At 44.5% G+C, this 20,241-nt stretch overlaps 2 protein-coding genes across 2 annotated transcripts; both read right to left on the bottom strand.

Moving 5' to 3' along the window:
• Positions 1–261: 261 nt before the first annotated feature.
• LOC100283397 (threonine synthase) lies at positions 262–2,211 on the bottom strand. Its single transcript, NM_001156298.2, has one exon. The coding sequence runs from the start codon at positions 2,091–2,093 to the stop codon at positions 510–512; it is 1,584 nt and encodes a 527-aa protein (NP_001149770.1). The 5' UTR covers positions 2,094–2,211; the 3' UTR covers positions 262–509.
• A 1,304-nt stretch (positions 2,212–3,515) lies between these two features.
• On the bottom strand, positions 3,516–14,876 carry LOC100281887 (peptidyl-tRNA hydrolase). The gene is made up of 8 exons (NM_001154807.2): positions 14,575–14,876; positions 11,172–11,256; positions 9,528–9,595; positions 9,390–9,440; positions 9,212–9,285; positions 4,296–4,354; positions 4,147–4,223; positions 3,516–4,021 (listed from the first exon to the last, which is right to left on the bottom strand). The coding sequence occupies exons 1-8, from the start codon at positions 14,785–14,787 to the stop codon at positions 3,905–3,907; spliced, it is 744 nt and encodes a 247-aa protein (NP_001148279.1). The 5' UTR covers positions 14,788–14,876; the 3' UTR covers positions 3,516–3,904.
• Positions 14,877–20,241: the final 5,365 nt, after the last annotated feature.

Below are 20,241 nucleotides of genomic sequence, written 5' to 3'. Positions count from 1 at the left end.
TGAGGCACAATAACATTTTTGGTATTTGGCTAGAACTTTTCCGTTACAAAAACATCAGGTACATTTTGAGCTATGATGGATTTAGACCATAATTAACTTGTGACTCCAGAAAGCAGCAAAACAGATAATGATACTGCATGTTAAATTCCATCTTTTACTTCAAGTATTGGCAGTATGAATCGCCTAAGGTCAATGAAAACTATACAGAAGAGAACACCAAGTTGCAGAACGGCACAATCCTGTGTGGGTCATTCCAAACGATTTTTTATTCAAATATTTAGACCATAATTTATTATTCATATTACATGAAACAGATAAAGTACAAGGAACAGCTCTATCCACTTCGACCTACAACCAAAAGAGCCTCCAGAACTAGTACTACAAGGTATTAGGTCTAGATTTTAGCACCATACCATGTTCACCAAACAAAGTTGAAAGACTCAGGAATAAAATTCCTGGAACGAAAAAACAAAAAAAAACAGTTTGGAGGGTTAATTAATCATATAACTTTATATCTTACCATTGAGATTTTTCTGGAGAACATCCATCACAGAACCAAAGTCAGCCTTCACACTGATCGGTGGATTAGCATACTGGCAAACCATGTCTTTGATGTTTTTGTCATGGTAGTCAATCTTTGACTGCGTGAACTTCAGCCCATGAGCTGTGCTAACAACCACAGTGCGGTCATTAGGGCCAATTATACGCTGACCCTGAAGCTTAAACAAAGCAGCAAGTGCAACCCCAGTATGTGGGCAAGCAAACATCCCAGTGCGGTCAGCAAGCGCCGTTGCATCCATTAGCTCCTCCTCTGTAGCCTCCTCCACAATACCGTCAGTGGCCTTCAGCGCGACCACCGCACGGTCAACAGATACAGGATCACCAATCTGTATCGCAGATGCAAATGTAGTCTCGGCAGTTTGTGGCTCAAACTCAGTCCAACCTGACTTGTAGTACCGGTACAATGGATTTGCATTTGCAGCCTGTGCGCAGACAAGCCGTGGCACGCGATCAACAAGTCCAAGAACGCGGCACATCTCAAACCCCTTGTAGAATGCATAGATATTCCCAAGATTGCCTCCTGGAACAATGACCCAATCTGGCACCTGCCAATTGAACTGCTGCAATATCTCGATGGCCGCTGTCTTCTGCCCCTCAAGGCGGAGCGGGTTGAGCGAATTGGCAAGGTAGATTGGCAGCTCTGCAGTGACCTCGCGAATGAGCCGCATGCAGCCATCAAAATCAGTGTCTAGAGAGAGCACGGTGGCGCCGTTGGCGATCGGCTGGATGAGCTGCTGCAGCGAGATGCGGTCCGCTGGCAGGAACACGATGGCGGGGATTCCCGCGGCTGCGCAGTAGGCCGAGAGCGCGGCGGAGGTGTCTCCCGTGGACGCGCAGCCGACACCGGCGATGGGGCGCGAGAGCGGCGCGCGGCGGAGGCGGTTCACCTGGCTGACGAGCACCGTCATGCCGAGGTCCTTGAAGGAGCCCGTGTGGGAGATGCCACAGTGCTTGACCCAGAGGTCGTTCATCCCGCCGAGGTGCTCGCGGCCGAGGCGCTCCGCCCAGAAGAGGTTGGAGTTGCCCTCGAAGAGGGAGACGATGTGGTCGGAGTCGATCTCGGGGAGCACGAACTCCTTCTTGGACCAGACGCCCGAGCCGTAGGGCCAGGCGGTGCGGCCGACGCGGGAGTCGAAGAGGTCACGCCAGTAGGACCCCGGGTAGCGGGCCAGCGCCTCCATGTCGTGGCGCACGTCGAGGAGGCCCCCCGAGCTGGAGCGGTAGACGACCTCGTCCAGCGAGTAGCGCTCGTTCGGGTCGCCGCCGGGCGCCGGCGGGAAGGGCTCGTACCACGCAGAGAAACCCTGGGCCGGGCCTCGGAGCCGCGCCGCCTCCTCGCGGATGTTCTCCTCCGCTGGGCGGCGGTGCTTCGTGGCCGTCGTGTCGGAAGAGGCGCAGCGCGCGCGGCTGGCGCGCGGATGCAGGTGGAGGTGGGAGCTGGCGGTGGGCCCCTGGGCGGATGGTTGGCGGGAGTGGGAGTGCGGGTGGGAGAAGAGGAGGGAGAGGGAGGAGGCCGCGGTGAAGGTCGCCATGGTGCGGTGAGGCTTGGCGGCGAGATTGGAGAGTACAGTGGGGAAGGCCGAAGGGGGGCGATAGGGGCGGACGCTGGTGACGTCGAGGAGGGTTTAGGCTTTTTTTTGGAGAGGCGGTGTCGTGTCTGTCAGCCGATCTGGACGATAATAGGCGGCAAATTGTTCATGCGTTCTTAGGCCCGGTTTCGTTTAGGGAGGGCAGCGGATCATTCCATAATCGTACCTATTAAAAAAATTATACCTGTATGATTACGCATATATGTTCGCGGATATAAAATAAAAATATCTGCGCGGATATTTTTAACTGTCATGTAACCCGCACCCATTAGGAAAGTTTTAACTTCCAATATATCAATCACTCAAAATATTAAATAAATATAAAAAACAACTTTAACTTCACATATAACTAATCATATGATTACATAACTTGATATCTAGACAAATGATAATTAGAGAAGGATTTTATTTTAGCTAGAATGGACTCTATTAAATGGTTATAGTGGTATTGATGCGGTTATATTTTATCCATGGGTAAACAGGTATGGGTAGTTATAGCTCGTACCCGTCTATCCAACGGGTAGAGGTTTTTACCCATTAACATACTCGTGGTTAGAGAAATCATCTTGTATCTGATTTTATATCAGGTAAAACGCATCGGTTATTGGTATTTCGGGTACCAATCACTGGTGGCTCCCCACAGGCTGAGCTGAACGCACGTCGTCTCACGGCGGCGGTTGGACTTGGACCTCTGGGCTTCGTGAACACTTCAAATGCTCAAGGGTCGGAGCATCCTAACCACACAGAAACAAGATACGATACCCATTTCGTCGAGAAATTACGTTTTCTTCACGTGATTTTCAAGGAGCGCAGGCCCCCTCGCATGTTGAGAACACGGAGGAATCGAGAGCGAGAGGACGAGCGCTACACCGTTACCCATGGCCACGGATTGTGGATGGGTATTGGGTATGGGGTATATAGCACGGAGAAGACATGGATTTTGCATGGATAGGTAGCACGGGCGGGCCCGCTCTGAGCCATCGAGGGTGGTCCATTCCCAGTTTATCAGATTGGCACCACAAGGAATCACATCTTCTGATCGGCGCCCTCTAGCTGGATGGAAATATGATCGGCATCCTTTATCTGATGAATGTAAATACATGTGATGAAGCGTATTCTGATCGGCTTTCTCTATCTGGAGTCTAGACCGAAATATCCCGTGCTTTAAACGGGATGGCTGCTACCAACTGTTGCAAACCCAACAGGAGCAAGATGGTAGTACTGCTGAACTATGAGAGCAGACAATATGCAAGCATGGATAAAAACAATAAGTACGTGGAAGCTGAAACTAAGGCACTAAGCAGCGTGCCGGATTTTTAAGGTGTGGGGTGCGTAGAATGGTGTCAGTATTTAATAGGATGTTTGTTTTGAGGAATAAACTAGTCCACCATCACTTATTCCTCACTTTTTTGTTTAGTTTGTATAATGGAATGAGTTGATCAATCACCACCTCATTCTTTATAGTTAATTAGTTAGTAATAACATGAGGAATGAGGTCATTCCACCAAATTTGAGGAATTGATTCGTGATGCACCATCTCATCTTAGATGGAATGATTTCTCAAACCAAACACCCCCTAAGTTGCTCAGATCATACAGTATGATCTAACAAGTAATTCAGCTGTCAGAACTTTCTTGCCAGGAGAGGGGGGATGGCCACCGAACAAACGATGCATCAAGCGAAGCTGCGACTGCTTCCTCGATTAAATCCCTTTGGTATGGGATTTAAATCGCATATGGCAGTTTATTGGCCCATCACCTATTCAGCATTTCAGATGATTGTGCAGTGTTCACGTAAGTCGCGCTCTTGTTGAATCCTTCCGGCACCATTATCCGCACCGCCTCCAAGCCCCTATGCAACGCAAAATCAAGCTGCACAGAGAGATCGCTTCCGTTACCTTTCCTTGTCTCCACATGGATAAAACACAACACCCAGCTATGCGTTTGCTAAATTGGCTAAACCAAAATGTCTGTAAGGTACAGGTAGTAGTGAAAACCTCTTGCTGCTCTTTCTTGTTAAAAGGCCGGAGAACGAAATTGGCAGGATCCATCTTCCCGGGCGGTCGTCCAATGCCTGCAAAAATGATTGCAGGAATATTTTCATTCTAGGCAACTGGAGAGAGACGGGGTGAAAGGGGGCGTATACCAATTCTTAGGCGTGGAAAATCACGGCTCTGTTTCAAATGGTTGACGATGCTTCTCATCCTGCAAACGGTGGCCACATGGTAAGTACAGAAAGAAGCTTTTCTCCAAACAATAACGGTGATGGGACGGTCACAAAATCAGTGCAATCACTACGTCCAAATTTACACATTGACATAGGACTAACACGAAATTATGAATTTTAAAGAGTGTGGACTCTTAAAAAGGGGGAGCAATGAAACTACAAATGAAGTTGTGTTGGCGCCGATCTGGCACCAAACACTAGATGTGAACCGTCTGGCGGTGCTCTCCGCGCGAGCGCGGACGATCCGTGGCACGGGCCGCGACTCCTCTCTGCGCGCTTTCAGATGGTACGCACCTGGGGGGCGAACAGCCCGCGACTGACGCAGAAGTCTTCTCCACGAAGAACATGGATCTCGCCTCCCGGGAGAGACCCTGCCAGGGAGGAGAGTTCCAGAGGTTGTCTTGGGGTCGACAGGCCGCCCAAGACGCATCTAGACGACACCGGGCCGAAGAGAGGTAAAGTAATAGGTCGAGAAAGACTAATACTAGGGCTAGATTAAGGCTAGGTAAATATGAATAATAGGTTTGATTGGATCTATTGTGAGGGCTTCAATCGGCCGTACCCCCTTCATCTATATAAAGGGGAAGATATATAAAGGGGGAGGTCTGAACCCGTTACAAGTCGGTTCCCGGGCTTATCCCGTAGATTTTGCTAACAAATCCGCAAGAAATCTAGAGCCCTAACTGATTCTGCACACGCGCGGACAGTCCGCGTCGGTACGACGGACAGTCGAGACCGCGGACCGTCTGTCCTCAAGGTCGGGTCGTCCGCACTGTTATTTTCAGTGCTCAACATATGCCCTCTGTCTTTTGGTGGAGTTGACGAACCAAAAGCACAGGTATTGTCAGCACCCTTCGAGAAACAATAGATTTTCGAGTTACTTTATTCCCGAAGTACAAATTAAACCTGATGTGAGTCACCAGCTTTTCGATCTAATAGGGTGATCATTCAGCGCATACAGGTCGTTTAGGATTGCATCTTTCTCGGCCATGACTACTTGATCAATAGGTCAATATGTGCAAAAATGTGGTGCTCACCAACCCGAATAAGCAAAGGGACTACGCATGTAGTATGGATTTGTCGTCGTACCATTCAATATTTGAATAGGACAATATGTCGGTGATGAGTAGGCTGTTGGAAAGTATCATGGCACCATTGGAGACAGATGAACAGGCGATACTTGTTGTGTCGCCTTTTGGGCCATTTTATTTGGTTGTCTTGCTGCTGTGGGTGGCCAAGATTGCTTTGTTGGCCGACCGCGAGGGACAGCCTTCTTACTTACATATTTGGAGAGTGAAAGGGAAATAGTCTCAACATTTCCTATAATAGTTTTTGGTGTTTGACGACCATCACAAACCTTGTGGACTAACCAGTTTGCCTAGTTGATCATTTCACATGTGCATAAGTTCATCTACAACTATTCTAAGTCGACTGTACGGAATACCGTAGATTATTCCGGACAGGAGAAGCTTTTTGGAAAAACAGACTAAGCGCGGACCGTCCGCGACACTAGGGTGAGCCTCGGACAGAACCAATGCAAAAATCCAAGTCTACACTACGGACCGTCCGGAGGAAAAGCAAGCACCGTCCGAGACCACGCGCGGACCGTCCGGCCTCAGGCGCGGACCGTCCGGTCGGTGAAGAACCGAAAAACCCGAAGGTAACGGGTTCGGTAAAATGAATTTTAGCGTCCTCGCGGACCGTCCGAGGTGCACGACCGGACCGTCCGCGACTGCCTTTATCTGACATCGGACGACGCATTTACTGCATTATAGCCGTTGATATAGCCGTTACTGCTGACCGTTGCGGTTGTAGCCGTTGATGTGCAGGGGCGAACCGTCCGGACCAGGGGCGCGGACCGTCCGCGGTTGGCAGAAATGGAGCAACGGCTAGGAAGTGGTTGGTGGCTATAAATACAACCCCAACCACCTCCATTCACTACAACCAAGCATTCCAATCCTCTACATTCAATACAAGAACTAGCACTCCATTCAAAGACACAATCAAAGCCTCCAATCTCTCCAAGTTCCACAATTGAGACAAGTGATCATTAGTGATTAGTGACTTGAGAGAGAGAGTGATCCGTGTGATATTTGTCGCTCTTGTTGTTTGGCTTTTGCAATCGTGCTTTCTTCCTTCCCATTCTTATTCTCAAATGACTTGTAATCAAAGCAAGAGACACCAAGTGTGTGGTGGTCCTTGTGAGGTCTAAGTGACCCGTTTGATTAAGGAGAAAGCTCACTCGGTCTAAGTGACCGTTTGAGAGAGGGAAAGGGTTGAAAGAGACCCGGTCTTTGTGACCACCTCAACGGGGAGTAGGTTTGCAAGAACCGAACCTCGATAAAAACAAATCATTGTGTCATCCACTCTATTTCTTTGGTTGATTTGTTTTCACCCTCTATTTCGGACTCGACTTTATTTCTAACGCTAACCCCGCTTGTAGTTGTGTTTTAAGTTTGTAAATTTCAGTTTCCGTCTATCCACCCCCCCTCTAGGCGACTTTCAGAGAGTAACTGATCAAAAGTAGGGTCGGCTTTAATCGGTCGACCAGATGCTTTAGATGTATCTAGCCTCCACGTGCTTGTTTCTGTTTGGTTATGCTTGAGAGTGTGTGGAAGTCGTGGCCTCTGGCTGACGTCGGACCGTCTGGTTGAGCTAGCTGGACCGTCCACGTGGGCCCCAGACTGTCTGTGCACAAATGTCGGACTGTCCACAATGCATGGGACAGGGAGTTTTGATCGGCTGGTCGACCGCGCGTGCCCCCCCCCCCCCCCCCCCGATGCCTTCGGACTTAGTAGTCCTCCTTCTCCCCGGAGCCTTCTCAGTGACCACCCCTTGCGGTATATTTGACGTGTGGGGACTACCAACGATAATATTTTTTCCTTTGTCTCTATCGGCCATATCCGGCCGAACCAAAAAGACCTTTTTATTCCTTAGTTCTACTATATTGACAGGACATGGCTGTTTATCAACTTGCATCTCCTGGAAATTCAATCGACCCTCATTTATGGCCGATTGTATCTACCGACGGAAAATACTACAATCATTGGTGGCATGAGAAAAAAAATTATGTCACTTGCAATGAACACGCCTTTTTAATTCATCTAGAAGAGAAATTTCACTAACCAATTCTTCGGGGCCCTGTCGGACTGAAGCTAAATCAGCTAACTCATCATGTTCTCCTGAAAAAAAGTGTTCATGAAATTTCTGCTCTAATTCCTCCCAAGAGTTAATAGAGTTAGGTGGCAATGTTGCATACCATACGAATGTGGTACCAGTTAGGGTAGCGAGAATAAATGGACAAGGTAAGCTTCCTTAACAGCCAATTCTCCTAGGTGTGCTAAGAACTAGCTTATGTGCTCATGCGTGCTTTTCTCGGCTTCACCGGACAATTTTAGAGAAATCTGATATCCTAGTCCCCTACGGGTATGGCACGGCGTCAAATCGATGACTATAAGGTTTCCGATACGACTATCACGTGCCTAACACAATAACACCAAGTTTGTCTTTGAACAACCCGGCTACCTCGTCCCTAATTTTTTCCATTATGTCTAGTGACCATCCATTAAGTTTGGGGTGAAAATCTTAGGTTGCCTGATATCATTTGGTCGGCTTTCCTGCCAAAGATGTTCGAGATGTGTGTTAGGTGTCCTATTAATGCCACCACCTCCTACCCTATATTTCTTGGGCTCTCTGGTGACGAAGAATATTCAACTCTATGTATATGAGGTGGCATGGCATGGTTATAATATGTTGTCGGTGGGGTAGCGTAGTGTTGCTGCAGTGGTTGCGAAAACTGTGCATATTGCGCAGCCCTTGGTGCTGCATACGTGTAACGGATGGTCCGATGTAAGGGGTCGGACAACTCGCGTCGAATGGTCTAAGGGTATACCCGATGGGTCCACGACATAGCCAGGCGGTCCAACATAAGGGGTCGAACGGTCCGCGACCGGGCCGAACGATCCAGGGGTATACCCAGACAATCCAGTCGTATATGGCGCTACCTGGGTAATCTGCGCGTGGGCCTGTGTAGAGTCGAACGATCCGACGAAATACACCGAACGTTCCGCGATGTAACTGGACTGTCCGAGATGACTCGCGGACGACTATGTCCAAAGCCGGTCACGTGCCTAACGGCGGCGACTGTGATGATGACAGGAACGCGTTGGCATACCATACAATGGCTGGGCCAAGGATGACCCATTTGTAGCCGATGTGTTAGGCGCAGATGGTTCCGTATTAGAATCATGCGAGGGAAAACTAGGGGCGGTAGATTTTTCATACGAACTCGAGGACGAGAGTTCCAGTGGTTGTCTTGGGGTCGGCAGGCCGCCCAAGACGCCTCTAGACGACGCCAGGCCGAAGAGAGGTAAAGTAATAGGTCGAGAAAGACTAATAATAGGGCTAGAATAAGGCTAGGTTCTCCTACTCCTAAGAAATGGAAAGAACAGTAAAAATAAGGTAAATATGAATAATAGGTTTGATTGGATCGATTGTGGGGGCTTCAATCGGCCGTACCCCTTCATCTATATAAAGGGGGAGGTATGGACCCGTTACAAATCGGTTCTCGAGCTTATCTAGTGGATTTTGCTAACAAATCCCGCAAGAAATCCAGAACCCTAACTGATTGTTTATAATCAGTTTCTAAACATCGATCCACAATTCCACAGTTACTACTGTGACATTAAAAATCAATGCATCATACGATCAAAATGAACTGCCTCCAAAACTATGTGATCTTCATCAGACTTTGTATTAGAAAGAACACTGAAAACAATGACTAATAAGTTATACATGGAACATATATAAAAAAAAGTAGATGAGAAATGGAGTACCCATTATGCCCACCATGGCCACCCTTTGGCAGCAGACGCAGTTTTGCAAAGGGTAAATCCAGATCATCATACATCTGCAGAGAATAAAAGAATGTGGTTAATAGTGATTTTTGCATGGTGACAATGACATTTATAGTGAACTGTAATGAAATGCAGCTAGTGAAGAGAAAATATTTACCACAACGACTTGACTAAGTGGTATCTTGAAATATGAAACCAGCTGCCCGACCTATACATAACTCAATGTGTAAAAAAGATATAAAAAGTAGAAGTACTACAATAGCATTCATTGTTTCATTGAAATCATTGTACTTACAGACTCACCGCTTGCATTCATAAAGGTTTGTGGCTTGGCAAGCATAATAGATGCATCACCAATGCGGCCTGGATAATAATAAATCAGTTTTAGTGACGAATGCTTTCAAGCATGCATGGAATTAAAAAGAAGTAATAATGCATCTACTTCATCTTCAATATTCAGTTATATACAGGTCCATCCATGCGGGAATGTTATGGCACAGGGCCTCCATTTTCCAAGAGCCCCAAACTCCAAAGTTGCAGCCCATCAGACCTATTAATCTTATCAAAATTTTCGTTGGAAGTGTCGTTGGTGAAGAATCGAAGATGCCTCGCGTGGGGTGTCTCGAGGCTTGGCAACGACGACGTGTCGCGGTCTTCCTCCTTTTGGGTATAGACATTGTTGGTTTCCTCCATTGGCCTTGTGTTGTCTGTTTTGGAGAGTCAAAGTTGCTCGTCCTTTGTGTTGAGCTCAGCAACGATGACTCTGGATGGGCTTTGTGTGTGGGCTGTTGTTGTCTGGGTTGCTTGTGCACCCTATGTAGGTTTTGGGCCCAATTTTTCTTAAAACTGGGTCAATTCCTTTCTTCTTATTAATCGAGAGGCAGAGCTCCTGCCATTACATTCAAAAAAAATCTAGCTAACAAACAGCAAGCTAAATATTAGCTAATTCGCTAAAAATAGGTAATAGCTTAACTATTAGCTAGACTATTTGGATGTCTTCAGCTAATTTTAGTACCTAACTATTAGCTCTAGTGCATTCAAACATGGCCTAAGTACTGCATCACAAAGCTAAATCCCCAAGTGGAAGCATTGTTTCCAATCCTGGAGCACTAATTCAACTTTCATCTTTGACTTTTCTTCTCCCAATCTTGATCAACGTCTGGTATCTCAGCAGGAGTGATTGGGCTATTTGCGTCAGCGTGAAGATGTGTCGCCATCTGTTGTATGTCCACGGACAATGGATATCAGGAGTAGGACATGCTGCTCGCTGCAGTCTGCTCATGTCCTAGTGCTGGTCCACAGCAAGTGCTGTGCTTGACTGCTGGTTCCATCTGCCTTCACCCTTCAGCCAGTTAATAACCTAATTTCCTTTTCTTTTCTTCAATTATACTCAGTCTTTCATACAAACTAGTGAACTAGTACTAACTTGTTTGTTGTCTGATGTATATATAATGCATATCTTTAAATTTTGTTTTTTATCTTAGATATTCAGGTGTATTAACTGTCGAAGCGTCCAGTGTTTCAAGATCGAAACCATTTCCAGTCTAATAATGTGAATTAAAATACCAGAGAACTTAATATTAGAAAAGGAACTATGGATAGGTCATGAAACCAAGAGTTAAATCTGTACAATTGTTGATAGTTAGTATTTTATTATTCTACTTTGCTAAGTTGCTAGGGCCCATTTTAAAATCTAGCACAGGGTCCCCATTTATGCCAGGACAGCCCTGATTATAGAGTATCCAAAACATGTAATTTCTTTGGCCACATGTAGACTGCTGTAAAAACTCATTCAGGTTGCGATAAATATAACTGCAAAAGGAAGTGAGAAAAAAATGGAACATAGTTTAGCGCCGGAAAGTATTCTATCAAGATTAGCATTACAGACTTCAACACATGATACTTCATGTAAAGAAAAATATTTTGTTGCGATTGTTACCTTTTCCAACCATTGCCTTGAACTGCATACTGCTCAGAGATATACCCTCAGCTTCTGCTATAACATCGATCATCTCGAATCCAACCTGATAATAATCCGATATGATCTCAGGTTCTGAACTCCATACAAAGATTGAACACTGGAGTTTTTATTTCCTAATTATATCAGTACACAATAAAATCCTCTGCGTACAAGAGAAAATCTGCTCTCTGGCTACCAAAACATGTCTTAGTGTTTCTTTTTTAGCATTTCTATCTCACTCTAACAAGAAACCAAGTCGACGGATCAAATTTCAAATTTGGCCAGATGGATTCATTGAATATTCTACAAGAAATGTTGGGACATCATCACAGCTTTTAAACCTCAGAGCCGATACATGGCAATTGCTAAACTAAGCAAACATCTCATTGCTACCAAAGAAGGGGGCGAATACAGCAATGGACCACAGACCAACAAGCCTTATGCACAGTGTCGTTAAAGTAATCACGAAAATTTTGGCCAATCACCTAGTGCCACAATTACCAAAACTGGTATCCACTACACACCCGCAGTTAACCACTTCCACAAAGCAAAAAACACCAATGATATTCAGGCTAGACATCGCCCAGGCACTCGATAGTGTTTTATGTGAATACTAACCAGTATTGTAAACCCTAAACCTAATCCAGCGTTGGATGTATATTATATAGAGCAGTTAGGTGGGCCAAGCCCATTACATAGGGGTAATCAGGTAAATACAAGAAGATCCAAGTCTAACCCTAAACAGGAGTCTAACACCCCCGCAATCCAACTCTATCTTGTACAGATGTTGAGACTGGATCGAAACTCAGTGAATACGCTCGACGGCAGCCCCTTGGTGAAGATGTCAGTGAACTGCGACGTGGTCGGGAACTCGGGACGCTGCGAACGCGAACAACGCCAGTGGCGACACGCTCGCAGACGACGTGAAGGTCGATCTCCACGTACTTTGTGCGCTGATGTTGCACGCCCGCAAGGGGAGGAGGGCTTGGGGTGGCCGACGGCTTGGCTTGGGGTGGCCGACAGCAGCGGTAGGGTGGGAGGGGAAGAGAAAAAAGAAACTTGGCTCTGATACCATATTGGTAACCCTAACCCTAATCCAAGGTTGGGTGTATATTATATAGAGCAGTTAGGTGGACCAAGCCCATTACACAGGGGTAATCAAGTAAATACAAGAAGACCGAAGCCAAACCCTAAACATAAGTCTAACAACCGGAAGTCCTACAACGCCTTGGGCAAGGGTGGATAGGGATGAAAACGGTCGGTAAACACTAAAATCATTTCCAATTTCATATTTTTTACCGGAAATGAAATCGAAAATGTTAACTCCAGAAACGGAAACGATGTCGGTATTTCGGAAACATCGGAAACGAAAGTTCGGTACGGAAAATACATCGATAACGATCGAAACCTAAAATACGATCGGTAAACATATCAATATAAAAATATTTTAATATAACAAGTTCACAATATAACAAAGTTGACAAAGAATACAAGTTCACAATTCACAATATAACAAGTTCATAAAAATCACAAGTTCGCAATATAACAAGTTCATAAATATCACATGTTCACAAGTTTACAAAGATCACAAGTTCACATTTCATAATATAATAAGTTCAAAATTCACAATATATCAAATCCACAATTCCTCTATTTCACAAACCATATCAAAAAAAACAAATGTATATGATAATGTTATATAATCTTTTCTTTATTTTTCATGTTGTTGTTTTTCAAAAATCTATATGGTATATATATTTATAGGCTCTATATAGCAACATAAACACGATTGTTTTCCAAAAAAATTATAAGCTCTATAAATTTACAATAAAAAACCGCCATATAAAACAAATACAATTAAGTCGTATGGGTTAGCAGAGTGTGCTTAAGCATTTAACTCAGTAGATCACAGTTCGAATCCCCTCATCCCCATTAATTTTTACTATTTTTGTGAGTAAAGATCCTGGTGGTGGGCGTGTGGGCCATCTGGGAGAGTGGGGCCGGCCGGCTAGGCGCCTGATGGTGGAATGGCTAGGCACTTGATGGGCCGGCTGGGAGAGGGGTGGTCCCATGGTGCTGGTGGGCGGGACCTATTTTATTTCCGATAAAATTCCACGAAGGAGTCCGATAAATTCCAATTAAAACCGGTAACCGAAGAAAACAGTCGTTAATATGTCATACTGATTTTGATTCTGTTTGCGATAAAAGATTCTGATACCAATTGCATTTTCGAAAAATACTGTTGCCGGTGAATCCGATCGAAAAAATCGAAGACGGTTAACGGAATTACAAAAAATTCCGAAACTGTTTTCATCCCTAGTGGTGGATCCAGAGGAGGGGTTGCAGCCCTGGTCTTCGGCTAAAATTTGTAGAAGCAGATCTTCAGACCAGCCCAAATACCTTCATCCGCAACCCATCACGCATCAGCCACATCAGCACACACCACGACACCTATCTCATCCTTGTATGTGTCCTAACCCTAGTGGCCTGATGTCTGGCGCCCGCGCTTACCGTTAGTTGTCGTTATCTGTCTGACGGTTGTCGTCCATCTCCTCCATGGCGTGGCCATATCCGGCAGGCACCCGTGCCCAGGCTCTAAGCCAACAGACGGCAGTGGCTAGTCAGCCAGGTTGCCCACTACAAGGTACTAGCCGCTTACCATCAGATAGAGAGACCAGGGAAACTCAATTCGCAGATTATGTTATTGCAGGCACGTGTCCATACATAGTTGAAACAACTCTGGAGGCTGGTGGAAACTTGGACTGCTCTACAAGGACTAGAAATGAATCACACAAAGAGAAACATCAAAAAATGGTGGACCGAAATAACTCAAACATAACCCCATGGAAACACTCAAGATGCACAGGGGGGGCTGTAATTGTAGTGTATTCAGCCTGGAATTTATGGAAAGAAAGATGCTGGCGAGTCTTCGGATACAAGGCAAAAGACACAACTGCTGGAGGCCATTCAAGAAGACTAGCTATCGATGAAGCAGCCTACATAGGCAGAAACGCTGCAAGTAGAAGGTGTTACCTCTGTTGTAGCTCTTTTTCTTCTTTTCATGTTTCATTCATCATGTAAAATTGTGCTTTGCTTCCTACTAAATGAAAATGGCAGACCACCTGCTGTCTATGCTTAAAAAATGCAAATTTGCACATAACCTGTGTTTATATCCTTAATACATAATAGATTTCGATGCCTTTCAACATTTGCCTTCAAAAGTTTAAGACTCCAAAATTTTGCCACAAATCTCAATCAATTACTAATATATACGACTCATGGAAACTACTAACTAGTGGAAACAAACCCACTAGTGCAAACAAACCCGTAATCCCACCGTAGAAAACGGAAGCTTTCACGACGGGGTAGGAAAGGCGCTTACGTTGTGGCGAGTTCCCTGGTACACCTTTCCGGGGTTACCCAGCCCTACGAAGAGCCACGGCTTCCGCGAGCCGCCGTCACCAGCGCCCGCGGCTGATGAAGAAGATGCCCGACAGGCGAGGGAGGAGGATGGGACGCATCTTGTCCTTGCGCGGGGTTGTAAGAAAAGGGAAGAGGGAAGGCGGGACGCCGAGGCGGCAGATGGCAACCGCATCGCCGTCGCTGCCGCCGTCGCCGCAGCGCCGCAGCTCCTCGGAGAATGATTTGGACCTTTGGGATGCCGCGGGACGGGCTGGGATTGTCATACTGGGCTTATTAGCTTAGGAATTTAGGTCAGGTTGGGCCGACAGCCCAGCTATCAAATTGTTGCTATTAATTAATTTCAATTTAGCAAACATATAAGTAGGTTTCGAAGATATTGCCCATGACAGTTCCACTGCCAGAGTTAGCCACATCGACTCCTAAATCTGGTTCAGTTGAGGGCCAAAATCAGTTAGGTCGCTCCCTAAACCCGGCCACACGGGTAGTCAAAGTCGCTAAAATGATTTTTGCTGAATTTTGAATTAATTTATTTTCAAAATGATTTTTTATGGGTAAAACTCGGAGAAAAAGTTTCAGGGTTGTTTCTAGTGGGACGAGATCACACTCGTTTTGTTTGAGATAGTTTCAGCTCCAGAAAATTTGGTAGAACTGGTGGAACAGGCTATTAAGTGCTCCAGAAAATTATGGAACTAAAGTTGTAAGCCTTTAATGGGTGTTTGGGATGGCTCTAGGTTCTATCTCCGGTGTGGAGTTGTAGTTTATAATACCAATTTAAATAGTTTTAAAAATATTTTTAATCTAAATAATAAATAAAATAACTTATTTAAATGTCTTCTGAAGACTTATAGCTCAGCCCTACGGTTTTCTGAAGCACCTAATGACCTGTTCCACCAACTTCACCAAATCTTTAGGAGTTGTCCCAAACAGGGTCTTAGAAGACATTTAGATAAGTCTTTTCGTTTATTATTTAGAATAAAAATATTTTTAAACTATTTAATTTGATATTTATAAACTACAACTCCACACTGGAGCTAGATCTTAGAGTCATCCCACCCTCCTATATATAAGAGGATCGCGACCAATTAAGGTATTCAACCTCTATTTAATTAAAAATATATCCATTATCCTATTTTCTCTCTATCTTGTTGTTCATCACTACGTCTCTTCGATAAGATTTCGCATTGTTCTATGTGGTCCTGTGAACCTTAAGAACCTCCATATGCTCCTGCCTGATGGCTCTTTCCGGAAGGTGTCTGGGAGTCTACCAGATGAATAATGGGATCGACGTCAGCTTTAACCAGTCTCAAGATCGATGTTAAAGATATATATCAGGGGTATCCTCCTATCTTCCAGTAAAGAAGACTATGAAAGGTGGACCCCTTGGCACAACGAGTAGCCCAAGGTCTCAATCCATGTATTTGATAAAGTTCCTCATCATAAGGAAGCCTCTAGATCATAAAGATGGCAAGATCCTGTCAGAATTGAAGATAAGATTGATTTCTTGTAAATATGGCAAAACTAGCTCCCACTCGCCCACATGGCAGGGGTCCTACACACTCATTTCTTATCCTCGTAGCTAGGTCCTCCTAATATGATCCACCATGATGGGGGTACTGGGGTTCATCGCATGTACTTGGTGCATGTCGGTTTTGATGTAGTACATAGAGTACTTGTGCCTAGCGATGCTGATAGATGGCAACCATAAGTTTTGCATCAGGACATGTGCCTGTCTTTAGTGCTCAAGGTTTTGCCACTGACTCGCATGGTTACTAGTGATCAGTTTCTGATTCTCCAACGTCTTTGGCGCCTTAGATCAAAATTATGAACATCTAATCTTTATTTCAACAAGTCTGTACCAAATAGATCTAATGTCATTAACTCCAACTCGATCTCAATCTCAACTTGGACTCGGTCCTGAATCCAACTCAGTGTAGATGCAAAGGGGTCAATGCCGATGTAGTGGTTTGGGACCGAATGAGTTATGAGAAGGTGGTAGAGTCATCTACAATCAGGGTCAGATGATCAACCCCCATGACCAACCAATTGAAGCGACGCCGGTGATGGACAATGCGGTTATGACAAGTCAGAGTCACGGTTATGCCCTAGATGAGTCCTCTAATGCCCCAACTCGAGGTAAATAGTATGATATGTCGATCGAGTTTGTAACTAATGCTATAAGTTATCCTAACCCGAGCATGGATGTTGTTTCGGACTCGAAGAAGGAAGACTTGGAGCAGAATCAATCGATGTTTGTGTTCAACTTGGTCAATGAATGTCAAGGCCAAGATTTTTTGAAATAAAATGATATTGACGGAACATGCAAATAAAAAGCTCGCACAAATCAGTGTGAGTTTACTATCCTCAAGATGATTTGGTCTAAAATTGTAAGGAAGCAATGAAGAAATAGCGATTGGAGTAGACAATTAGGGGTGAAAATGGACGAGAAATCTCATACCTCCCTGTTTTAAATACCGTTTTTCGTTCATTTCAAGTCGTTTGGAACCAATTAGGAAAATTGATTTGACTAGTTTTGTGATTGTTTTTGTATTTTTTGTTTTTTATTCAAGATGACGTCGTTTTTAGATAACATGAGATACATCTTGCGTATAATCTATGCAAGTTACAGACTTCTGTTGTGTTCGAGTGAATGGAGAAGAGAAAAACAAAATTTGTAATTATTCTGGATAATACCAACGAAGAATGAGAGTTATTTTTGTAGTTTAAAAAATTAAACATTGTGCCATTTATCATGTAGTTACCGTAACTTCAAAATATGTATGTTTCGTCTAGAGTTTGACTAGAGTTTATCGATTTAGATCGTTTTCGTATAACTGACAATCTCATTGTCTTTTGACCACTAGTTTTTCGCTTTCATTTGTGCTCCCTTAAGAAAATACGAAAATAAAATTAATTTAGATATTTTCTCATTTTCAACCATTTTTATCCCTACAGACAACTGTACTTATTGCTTTTGCAGTTTCAGATGGCCCACGTGCAGCGTCGGGAATGGAGTGGATCTTGAGCTCCGCAGATTTGGTGTTCTAGGGTCTGTTTGGTTCACTACCTCAGTTGTCACATTTTGTCAAACTTTTCTGTCTAAGGTTAGTTATTCAATTCGAACGACTAACCTTAGGCAAAGTGTGGCACATTTAGCCACAAACCAAACAGGCCCCTAGTCTTTATGATTCCAGAGTTCACTTCTTATAAAAAAAAACTCTAAACTTTTCTGCCTCCAATTTAAAAAGGGGCGGTGTGATTCTACCGTTCTCTTACCCTGCAATTACGATTTTACCTCTTGTTTTTTTAATTTTGTGATTTTATCCCTATGTTTTGAAAACGAAACCGTCGTTTGCCACTTCCCCTTAACACAGTTAGTAAAAATCAGAATTAGTGATTCAAAATAAAAAAAAGGTAAAATCACAATTGCAATGTCAGAGAAGGGTATAACACAATTAACCCTGAAAATTTCAACATTATTTTCAAGGTTAATTGTGATTATGTCATTCTCTCACTTTGCAACTGTGACATTACCCCTCACTAGCTAAGTGTCTGTGCGTTGAGACGATATCTGTACATTTAAGGTAGATCTTACTCAAATGGAATTAATGTTATCTCACTACGCGGGCGCAATACTAGTGTACGAGTAATATGTCCAAATAAATCAGGCCTAATGACTGGCCTATGGCCCGACAAGGTTTTGTTCGACCCGAGCACGACATGACTTGACCCTATTTTATTATTTCGTTGTTTTCTATAAAATCTCTATAGTATACTTGAATATAGAGTAAAACATAAAAATATGTGTTCTAGTGGCTATGTGGATGTGAATGTGGGTTTAGAGCCAACGATCGTGCATAATGTTTCTTATTTTTACCATTTAAACCCCACATTTGTATCAAAAGTTGTAGATGAGTCCGAGAATTTATCCATATTGCCGGTACATGGCTACGGTGGTTTCTATATATCATGTGTGATTATATTTTAGTTTTTCTAATTATTAGTTCATATATTAACGGTATCAATCTCTCTTAATTTTAATGCAATTTTACAAGTGTTGTTGTGGTAGAGGGCATTGCTTCGATCCCTGGTCTCACTTAATATTTTTGTTGCATGCCTTGAATTTTGATGTAGATGCAAACACGTGTGAGGATGCATGGGATGCTCGCGCGTGAGCGTATTGACCCACGAAGAAACCGATGAAACTCCTGTATTATATAATAGTAAAGATAAATATTTTTTGTTAAAAGAGCGGCGGTCGCAGAACGGGCGGCTGGCTAGGGACGGGCGCGATATCGGGGGAGAGGGCGTGCATGGTTGGATGGCGTGGGCGGTAGAACGGACGGTGCAGATGTGTGGACGGTAGAACGGTGGGTTCATTTGAAAAGACGTAAGGGACTTTTTTTGCAAAAAATAACGTGGGACGACCGTTGAAACTGGTGTTTTAAAATAATAGAGATTTTTTATTTTTAATTACCAATTCTGATTTTCACCAACGATGTTAAGAGGGGGGGCAAAGAACATAGGGGTAAAAACATGAAGTTGAAAAGGAATAGATAAAATCATAATTGCAATGTCAAAAAAGGATATAATTACAATCTCTACTACTCTATAGAGATACAATCACAACCTGCAACCGCGTCGCTACTCTCATTGCTTGAATCCCTTCTTCACCCCCTCCCCACGCGGTGGCTTAGATCCCTGGCCTTTTTTCTCACCGTCCTCCCCGACTGGCGGGTGTGGAGATCGGCTCCGGCGGGGCCGAGTCGCACTAGTGGGCGTGGAGATCAGCTCCGACAGTCTGCGCGAGATCGACGACCTCGATGCCCTGTATGTGGACATAGAGGTGGAGATCGGCTCCGACGGTATGCGTCCATCGCCAGTTGAGGAGTCCCCATGGATCGACGGGATCCGATGTTCGCTCCCCTATTCGCCCACTGCCACCACCCGTTCGCCTGCTCTCCGCCAGCCGCGAGCGAACTCAGCTCCTTCACCTTGCGCCTCATCCATCACATCAATTTCGGTCTCCACCTTGCAGTGCACCGCGTCCGTCACAGCAATTTCGGTTTCCTGACGAGATTTCGCTGGTGGAATGTCGTGCAGGTAGCGACGGCAGCTATGAGGTGATTTTGATTGATTTGGCTTGAGATGGCGGAGGACAAGGTGGGACGGATCTTGATCGGCGGGTTGTCTTGGGATACCACGGAGCGCACCTTCGGCCAGTACGGCAAGGTCATCGAGGCACATGTATAGCGACGATTATGCCCTGTCGTAATGTGATTTGAGGAGCGTTGAGTTATTTTAGTTCAGATCCTTTGTTTTGTGTGGTTTGACGGATGTGGTGTATTATTCACAACTGACAGTTTCTTGCATTCTAGCTTAATGAACAAAAGTTCACATGAAAACTATTATTAACCAGTTATATGAGCTGCATTATATTTATCTAAACTATACATCAACCATTGGAATGCAAACTTGTGTTTAAGAATCAGTCATCCAGTTGACAAAAGCTATACTATTCAATGTTTATCATATTTTTGCTTAAGGGCTACTTTGGGAACCTCAAATCCCCTTCGAGATTGCAGGGGATTGAGGTGGAAATGAACTAATTTCCTCTCCAATCCCCTTC

This window comes from Zea mays, chromosome 3, assembly GCF_902167145.1.
Source record: "Zea mays cultivar B73 chromosome 3, Zm-B73-REFERENCE-NAM-5.0, whole genome shotgun sequence".
Taxonomy (NCBI): domain Eukaryota; kingdom Viridiplantae; phylum Streptophyta; class Magnoliopsida; order Poales; family Poaceae; genus Zea; species Zea mays.
The sequence above is the reverse complement of the archived record's forward strand: the minus strand, read 5'-3'. Positions and strand labels throughout refer to the sequence as shown.